Source organism: Pavona decussata, unplaced genomic scaffold (assembly GCF_977016875.1).
Source record: "Pavona decussata unplaced genomic scaffold, jaPavDecu1.1 SCAFFOLD_137, whole genome shotgun sequence".
Taxonomy (NCBI): domain Eukaryota; kingdom Metazoa; phylum Cnidaria; class Anthozoa; order Scleractinia; family Agariciidae; genus Pavona; species Pavona decussata.
This window is the reverse complement of record NW_028145550.1, coordinates 2,815,001-2,825,122: the sequence shown is the minus strand read 5'-3', so window position 1 is coordinate 2,825,122 and position 10,122 is coordinate 2,815,001. Positions and strand designations below refer to the sequence as shown.

Sequence of the window (10,122 nt, the reverse complement as noted above, 5' to 3'; positions counted from 1 at the left end):
TCATGTCCACTATACGTTTTACATTAAAGCGAACAACTACAAATCAGTTCGTCAACTCTACAATTGGTTTCTCATTAATTGAACAGGATCGTCTATGTGAGTTGTTTGAGAACGATTACAGGATTCAGAAGAAAGGCAGAGGGCCAAATCGCATAGTGTTGTATAGTTTTCAAGTAATTCTTGTTACACATCCTGTTCATACTATCGTTGGTCAAGCAATCCTTTTTTTTTTATGTGAAGATGATCGCTTTGGACTTGCGCGAGTGACCATACATGAGTTGTCTGGCTAGCACAAATAGGCAAAGTTCAGGGTTATTGTTCAATAATGAAGCATTCCTGTTTCCAGTCGAAATTTTAGTTGTTTGTGCGCCACTCCACAAACCGTGAACACCATTTCGGTCCTTTTGAATTGTTCTTCAACAAGGACTAAATATTAAGGAAGAGAGGGGAGAGGAAGGGAAATGAGAGGGAAATGCGTCTTTGCTGTGTTCTGCCTTCCAGTCATTTCAGTTCTTCCGGTGTTTCGGTTATTTGGATCTCATGGTGCCACATGAAACCTAGCATTTCGAAATTCGGGTTAGGTATTTCGTCAATTTTTTACTCGTTTTGGACTCAGAAAGAGAGTCAAAAGCCAGTGTTTAAAGACTGTTCAGTATTTTCTGGCAAAATATAGGTTGACAAAAGAGGAGTTTTTGCCCATACATTTTTACTATTGTGCCGATATTATCACTTGTGGACACAACTGATTAAGCAAACCGTTTACCTTTAGAGACTGTCAATAAATCAGCTTTTAAAACATATTTGTCAAACGCATAAACAATTCTTCCCATATTCTGGGAGAAAGAAAACTCTTAAGCTAAGCTGTGATCAATCGTCGTTTTAAAATGAACTGATTCGAATAATTTTTAATTAAATCAAGTGATTCCACGCGACTGTTTTAATAGCTAAAAACTTTGTTTGGAGGATACCCATACTTATTTGATCCACTATGTTACTTAGCGTCGCTTTGAAGAAGCAAAGCGGTCAGCAAAGGCTTAATTTTGGATTTCCTGATTTTCAAAAGCATTTTGAAATAAAATTGAAATGATTCATTTGTAAAATGTAATGTTTAAATGCCAGCAAGACCATTCGATCAAAGAACTTGATTTCAGTCTCGGCAGAACGTGTCATTAATTAAAGACGCCAGTATTGAATTTATTAGAAAATAATAAAACCCCGCAATCATAAATTCATTATTTTATGGTTCATTGTTACTTACTCTACATTATTTCAATTACATTCACTTGTTACCTAGTTAAACCGGATAAGCTTTGAAGTTCGATTTATCTTTTTATTATTAGAATAAATTCTTCATTATTACTTTAATGTTCACTATGACAATTGTATGAATTATTCACACTAAGGCCTTTCTCTTTGAACAGCTGCCTTAATCTGCCAAAGATCGCTAATTTGGTATTCAAAGTAAAGACGAATGTTAAACATAGACAGATTCAGAATAAAGTTTTTATTCCCGACTGGAACCTCCAGCAGTTAGGTCTATCACTCTCAGGAAACCGCACTTGGTAAGTTGAGAAATTAGAAGTTATAAAATGCAAGACGTGTTTCCTTATTGCTGTGTACAAGTCTGGATTCAGAAAAGCTAACCTACCAAAAATTATTCCAGAATATTTTTCAGTGTCAATGGGGTAAGAAAAGCAGAACAAAATTCACCTCTGTCTTTTTTAATTACGGAATAGTTAATGCTCCTGTATGTAGTGTCCTGAGCGGATCAAACTAAACAAATTCGCCTGAAAGGCTTAAAAAGGTATAAGAAACAGCAGCGGTAGTAATACATTGTTTAAAAAAAATCATCTTTTTGTCCTTGGTAGCTGCCTCTGAAAACTAAAATTAAATAAAAATGGAACGGTATGCACTTCGCAAAACATCACTGACCAATATCTGAATGGTTTGAGACGCTACGATTTCATTGCCTTTCTTGAAAGTAAGGACTGCAGTATCACATGAAAGTGCCAAAGAAAAAGTTTACTGCTTTACAGCTCTAGCATAGTACAAGCTAGTATATTGTAAGCATTGTATATTCCTAGTCTAAATTTTACCCTCTGTCCGTTTTTTACGCCCGGTCGGTAGTCTACGTTTTACACTGACCGATTAGGTAATAAATTGTAGAAAATAATAAAGGTTCTGACGCTAAAATCCGAACTGTTGGCTGTTGTATTCTCATAAGAACTCGAAAATTTCGCAGAAATTCCATGGCCTGAATAATGATTTGAGATGTCCGCCAGCTCGTTGCCTGGATAAAACAACAAATTGCACTCGAAACACAATTTCTTAGCCGTTATTTCTGGGATTTCTGCATTCGAAACTGTTGAGTATTCCTTAGTAGTTGTTCTTTCGATTTACCATTCAGAAAAGGTGTGTTTTCCTTTCGGAAAACACGAAAATCGGCTACTAAAAATTTAGCCGTACGGGGTCTTTGCGGTGTTCTGTCTTCCTGTCATTTCAGTTCTAACTTACGGTGTTTCGGTTATTTGGACCTTATGATGGCAAATGAAACCTGGCATTTCGAAATTCGGATTAGGTATTTTGTCAATTTCTGAATCGTTTTGGACCCGAAAAAGAGTCAAAAGCCAGTGTTTAAAGACTATTCAGTATTTTTTCTGGCAAATATAGGTTAACAAAAGATGAGTTTTTGCACGTAAATTTTACTATCGTGCTGATTTTGTCACTTGTGGACAAAACTGATTTAGCAAACCGTTTACCTTTTGAGACTGTTAATAAATCAGCGTTCAAAAGAAATGAACCAAACGCATAAACAAGTTCTTGCCATATTCTTGAAAAAAGAAAACTCACAAGCTAAGAAGTAAGCATTCCTCGGCTAGTTTTAAATTGGACTGATTCGAATAATTTAAATTAACTCAAGTGATTCCACGCAACCGCTTTAATGGGCAATAATAATGGTTTGCCCAAAGGATACTGAAGCTTATTTGATCTTCTATGTTATTTCGCGTTGACTAAAAAGCAAATTGGTCTGCTTAGGTTTTAAGTCCTGGTTTCTTTCCCATCACTTAAACTAGTTCTATTTGCCAATACTGAGTTACAAGATCTTGATGATGAGTTCCGTTCTTTTCGTGTAAAGAAAAAGGGAGTTTGAGTTGATTTTAGTGCTAACTCCACCACTCTTTTAAAATATGACCAATTCATTTCCACAAGTGTGCAGTCAACCTTTCCGACTATCTTCACTAGCGCTTACCGTGAATCATCTTTAAAAGAGTGACACTCAGTATTCATTGTTCATAATTTCTCACAATTTTTGCAAAATTTTGTCATCTGCTTTAATTTGCCAAGCACCGCCGGTTGCGTGTTGATAATAAATATGTATATTGAATAAGGAAAATTTTTCAAAATAATTGGTCTCTTCAGACATGTTGTACTAATTATCGACGCCAAACCTTCTTTACAAACACCTCCGGTAGATAGGACAGTCTCTTTCAGAAAACAAAGCTTGGTAAGTTGAACGATTGAGAAGTTTCACTTTTTATGTTACGACTGAAACATATGGCGTAAGATTACCGGAAATGTTTGGTGTTGTTCTGGGTTTAAATCTACAGTTTCTGAGTCAGAGAAGGAGCTCTTCAGTTGCCGAAAGGTTAAAACTCGATAATTCGAAAAGTTTTGCTTTCATATTGTTTCTTGAACCGTTCACATCAATGCTATAATTTCTCCAAGCGAATTTTTATCCTGCGAATTCCTTTCCACGTTTTGATTTTCAGGGGAAATTAACAAAAGAAAGAGGAAAGAAAACGATGAAATGACGAGTTGTTCGCGTCTTAGTTATCCAGCGCACTTGGACCATTTGCAATTTTACCCAAACAATTTGTGTTTTAGAGCCAATGCCCCCAGAAATAAACTTATGTATAAAATTACATTAATTTAGTCCCACCTTGGTCTGGAGAAAGGCATGAATTGAAGTAAGACTCAAATCCATAATTCGCAGGTTAAAATAAGGCACTTATGGTCGGACTGACCATTGTAATATTTGGAGTGCGAAATCCAAACCATAATAAATTGTGACAAAAATGACACATTTCACGCAAAGTTTGTTTCTTACGGAGAGTGAAGGGGGATTTATATCAGACATAAAATAAAATTTTTGCTAATAAAATAATATGATTATTTCATGCATTACGAGAAAAGGAGTTATTTTTTTCAACAAGCTAAGTATATCAATAATTCAGATTTGCCAGAAGGGCAACTACTAAAAGCACTACTTCATTTAAAGTCCTAAGTTTTTTTTCTACATTGCCAGCTTTTAAGGTAAATTAGCCATTCGCAAAAAAAACACATTCTTCCCATTTGCATTTTTTGTTCATTAATGCCAAATTATCTTCACATGCATGTACATAATGTCCAACGTGAGTTCAAATACTGACAACTTTTTACATTTTTTAGCCTCATGCAATCACAAATTTCCTAACTTTGGCCATTGAATACTTTCTTCATTTTTCTTTACAGAATTAGGCAGGGATGGCTATCAAAGGAGCAGTGTTCATTTTTGGCGTTATTTTTGTGTCTCTGATGATGGAAGCAGAGGGTTCGTAAAGGGTCGCGTGGTGGTTAACGTTATATAACAGAATATCACTCTTATGTCGTTCATTTCCGTGTGGTTTTTAATTTCAGTACTAGCAGGTTTTTTTTCCGTTTTCACCAGTTAAATCTTATCATTCATGTGAAATATTTCGAAAAAAATAAAAGGCTAATTTTGCAAGATTGTCGTGAGTGCTAAACACAGCCAGCAAATGTTGAGGGCTGTCGGGTTAAGCTATTGTGGAAAGGAACTTTTTTTTTTCTATACCATTTCAAATAGAGTTCCCTGATACCTTTTTGATTATTTTAATGTGAGAAACCATGACATTCACTACTACAAAACTAAAAATAATGATGACCTTATTTTGGACAAAGTTAACTTAGAATGCACCACGCGCGCTTTTTTCTACAAATGAGCAAAATTTTTTAATAATGCTTAGAATTTATAACTGTTTGAAACTTCCTTTTATTGTTGCTCTCCTAGAATATTTGTGATCTCCTTTTATTTTATTTTTTCTTCTCAAAACTAATGCAGCAATCCTATATAAATATGTTTGAAATATTATTATTATTATTATTATTATTATTATTATTATTATTATTATTATTATTATTATTATCGTGACACCGAAGCCTCGGTTTTTATCGCTCGTTTTTGCATCTATTCGCAATGGTAAATCTTTATTGGTGAGAATAATAATCATTGTAATCAGTATTTAATAACCTAGGACTTCTCGCGAGCGTGATATCAATTTTTAGCTTATGGCTTCCTTTCTCTCTCTACCTTCTCTTTATTCAGGTTGTTGTCCACCTAAATGGGTTTCAAGTGAAGCCGCTTGTTATTACGTTGACAATACCCGATTTCGAAAAATGAGCGATGCTCGGAACAAATGTAAGCAAATGGAAGGAGACATCGCCATCATCAGATCTGCCCATGAAAACCAGTTTATTTTCGACCTGGTAAAGAAGACAGCAGGATTACCAGGCTGGGGTGCATGGATTGGCCTCCAGCGAACGGCTGACGGGAGCTTCAAATGGGTTGACGGCACCCCATTAGATTATGACGCATGGAATTCTGGAGAACCCAACGACAATGGAGGGCGCGAGGATTGTGTTGCCATGTACTGGAATGTAGGAGGAAAGTGGAATGATGCCCCTTGTGACTGGGAAGTCACCCCCGGTGTTGTTTGTAAGATGGAAATGCCACGTTGAGGTGACCAGTTCATTGCTAACCAGAAAGCTGCAAACCTGACTGGCATATATAGGACTATAGAAAGCTAAAAGTAGCGTGACCATGTTAAAGTAGTCTATTGGTTTCTACCGCTGTACCAGTCAATAAAAGCACGACATATTTAAGAGCGTTGCATGCGCTCTTTACATAGCCAAGTTATGTTAATTACTTGCTTAAGGTGAATGAAAAATAAAAGTGGTGTTGGCAACTTACGTGGTCAAAAAATTTCTATGCACGTTCAATTGGGAAACGTCATTGTCTGTGCAACGTTAAGTTTTAATTTGTATCCGAAATGAACCATAAGCTTGAATTATTAAGATTTAAGAAAATATATACAAAATGGGGTGTTATGCCAAAAAAACAAACTGTGCAGTACGTATAGAACGCGCGTAGCCGGCTGTCATGGTAGACTGATACCAGTGATAATATAAACAAAGCAAAGTGCTTGAAAATGGCTTCGATTCAGTTTATTAATTATTAATTTGTGATCATTTTTCCTTTCGCTGAAACGCGGACAGGGTTACTTGTTCCCTGTTTAAAAAAATTACCACATTCTGTTAACAGTCCTTACGTTTTTTTTTTGTGCATACATTTTGAATGAAACCGCCAAAAACATCCCAAACATTATAAATTCTGACAAACGGACCATCCTCTTATACAGGGTGAGTTGAGGTGTTTTAAAAATTTTAGAAATAATTTAGCGTTCCTTGGCCTTTTAAGTCTACGTTCAGGCTACGTTTAAAGCGACTTATATCTACAATTATTAAAAATGGATCATTGTTTAACGACAATTCCGGGAATTTGATTGGCTTTTAGCGGCCATGCCCTAAAAATAACGACCATTAAATTGTCCTTTGCTTGTTCTTGAAAAGCGAAATCAGCAAGATCTGGCAATATGTCTTGATTTTTTTTAAATGAAACAATTATTCCGCTCGCGTTTGCTAGATATGAGATGATTATAGCGAACTCGGCGCTCGCTCTACGCCCCTCATTAGCTATCATCTCATATCCAACGCACGCTCGTGGAATAATTGTTAAACATATACGTCCATCTAGATTATTCGTTTCACATTTAAGTAAACAGGCAACAAAATCAGCTCATCAACTCTCCCATTGGTTTTTTCGCGAAGCGCATACGCGATGATCCCTCGAACGGGACCGCCGGCCTACTGTAACATTTAACAAATCATTTGTTTGAGAACGATTACAAGAGTCGGAAGAAAGACAGAGTGCAAATCGCACCCTTTTGTATATTTTCGAGTTATTCGTGCTGGACATCTAGTTCATTTATTGTCATGGCTAGTCAAGGAATCGTTTTTCTAACTAAAGATGATCGTTTTTGGCGCAAGTAATCATACATGGGTTGTCTGGCTAACATAAATGAGCAACTAGTTCAGCATTTCTGTTTTCGATCGAGATATTAGTTGTTTGTGTGCCACTCCTCAAACTTTGGACACCATTTCGGTTATTTTGGATTGTTCATTAACTTACTATTAAAGGAGGGGAGGGGAGAAGGTGGAAGCAAGAGGAGGGTAACGGGTCTTCGCGATGTTCTGATTTTCGTGCATTTTAGATCTTACGGTGTTTCGGTAATTTGAATTTCATACTAGTGCGACATGAATCCTGGTATTTCTTAATGTAGATCAGCTATTTTGGCAATGTTTGACTCATCATTGACCCATAAAGAGAGTAAACAGCCAGCGTTACGTATTTTTCTACAAAATACAGGGAGACAAGCTAAACTTTTTCCTCGTAAGTTTTTAATATCGTGTCGATTATGTCACATGTGGACACAACTCACTAAAGAAACCCTTTTCCCAGTGAAGGGTACAAACGAATGTTGTGCCACTAGCACCAAGGACAAATGATGGATCAGAAACTTAACTCTACAGTGTATGTTAAAGTGCTAAAGTGAATCCATGAATTTCCCACTGAGCGTTAGCTATAGTAAGGAAATGGGAGATCGCATGAGGCGACCTCGGTGTGAATTGAGCCCACGGCCACTGGATTTGATCGTCCGTTGAGGCCACACGTACTTGCTCCCGTCATAACTTACGTATTACTTCAGTTGCTCATTCTCCTACCCGAAAGTCTTGATAAGAAGCTTTTCGGTTTTAATAGTGGATAGACTGAGGTTGCTCTTGGCAAATTCCGTCGTATAGTTTCTCTAAGTATCACTGTCAAACAAAATTCGCATAGTGAGACCAGTGTGTGGCTTATTGACGCTAGATAACACACCAACAGCAGCAGGACAGATTTGTTCGTAGCCTCCCACGCAATAGTTTCAGTTTAGGGAACTCGTATTATCTCCTCCCTGGAGGTAATGTGAGTCCCCCTAAAAACAACTACGTGAGAGGCTAACTTAAGGGTCAGGTAATTATGTTGAAATGGCACCCCTCCCTCTTGACATGCACTAGACCACTGGAATAGTCAAAAATCGACACTTGATTTTTCCCTACACAATTGTGACACACGCCGCTTGAAGGGGAATTCTGTGCCAAATGACTGTTACGACAGCATATGGAACGACACCCTTGTTGTCTTAAGAGATTCTTTAACATCCAATATAAATTATTGTGGTACACATTATATATCTTTATCTCAGATTCTACGATTGGGCTGGCTGTGATGTCTTTTTTTTTTAACCTAAGAAAAAACCGACCCAAAGTAATTTCCATTTAAATATTGCCAAGCCATTCAGCGTTGGTACTAAATACGTACAAAGAACCGTTTTTATTTAAGTATTAACCGTGGTTTAATAAAATTACGACTACGACCAATGTATCTCTGACTATGTTTCTTCTCTCACCTTGTGTGATCATAAACACTATTAACACAGTAAAGGTGACCACCGAAATGAGGCAAGACAAGATGATTTATTTATCTAAGCTCAGTTTTACATGACATAGGTTGAATTTACATAGGCAACTAAAACAGAGTTCAACTAAGGAAAATAAAATTATAACAACAAAATAGAGAGCGAGTTGGCATAATCCAAATAGTAGGGCTAATCTAGTGGATGAACCCAGAAGCAAAATAAAATTACAGACAGAATTAAAAATATATTTTTACGAAATATTCTAAAAGAACTTGTGTTGGTTATACACGTAGGCAAGGAATTCCAAAGGCGTGGACCAGCGAGTTTTAGGGAGCGTAAGCCATATTGGGTAGTATTAAGCGAAGCTACATAAAGATTTCGAGTAATCACATAGCCAGAAATTCTATACAACATGGCTGCCAACTAAGCTGCAAGCATGCGCAAAGGACACATATACGGATAAAATCACATATGTCCAACATACACAAACGGATACGATTCGTCAAAACACTCTCACCAATCGTACCATTGGTAAAAGATTATGATTTGTCAAAGAAGCCTTCAATTCGTACCATTGGAACGAATGGTAAGCTCCTCAGTCGATCAGTATACCATTTGTAAACTGCACCTTATAAACACTTGTAAGCCGCGCAAAAACGAATGGTCGATTGGTACCATTGGTACCGTTGCTACAAGTGGAAAAGCAGTCAGTCGATTGGTTAACCATTGGAATCGCTCATGTCGTAACACAAACGGTTACGATTCTTCAAAACACCCTCACCAATCGTACCATTGGTACGATTTGTCAAAGAAGCCTTACAATTCGTAACATTAAAACGAATGGTAAGCTCCTCAACCGATCGGTATACCATTTGTAAACTGCATCTCATTAACACGTGTGAGCCGTGCGAAAACGAATGGTCGATTGGTACTTTTGGTAACATTGGTACAAATGGAAAAGTAGTCAGTGGATTGGTTAACCATTGGAATCTGCATCTCAAAACAAACGTCATGACTTGGATCTTCCTTGATCTATATGCGAAATGCCTTGTTTTCCTTAATGCATTGGCCGCAGAAAGCGGCCGCACTACAGATGAATATATCTCGTTCCTTAATCCAAGAACCGAAACAAGCGCGCTACACATGAATATACCTCGTTCTTTAATCCATGTGCCAAAAACAAGCGCACTACACATGATTATACCTCGTTCTTTAATCCATGAGCCGAAACAGGCGTACAACACATGAATATACCTCGTTCTTTAATCCACGAATCGAAACAAGCGCGCCACACATGAATGTAACTCGTTCTTTAATCCATGAACCGAAACAATCGCGCTATACATGAATATACCTCGTTCTTTAATCTATGAACCGAAACAATCGCCCTACACATGAATGTAACTTGTTCTTTAATCCATGAGCCGAAACAGGCGTACAACACATGAATATACCTCGTTCTTTAATCCACGAACCGAAACAAGCGCGC

At 37.2% G+C, this 10,122-nt stretch overlaps 1 protein-coding gene across 1 annotated transcript; it reads left to right on the top strand.

The window, feature by feature from the left end:
• Window positions 1-1,493: 1,493 nt before the first annotated feature.
• On the top strand, window positions 1,494-6,027 carry LOC146467330 (C-type lectin domain family 4 member G-like). The gene is made up of 3 exons (XM_085126127.1): window positions 1,494-1,562; window positions 4,513-4,591; window positions 5,384-6,027. Exons 2-3 carry the CDS (start codon window positions 4,525-4,527, stop codon window positions 5,794-5,796), a joined length of 480 nt encoding a protein of 159 aa, XP_084982253.1. The 5' UTR covers window positions 1,494-1,562; window positions 4,513-4,524; the 3' UTR covers window positions 5,797-6,027.
• The last annotated feature ends 4,095 nt before the right edge of the window (window positions 6,028-10,122 follow it).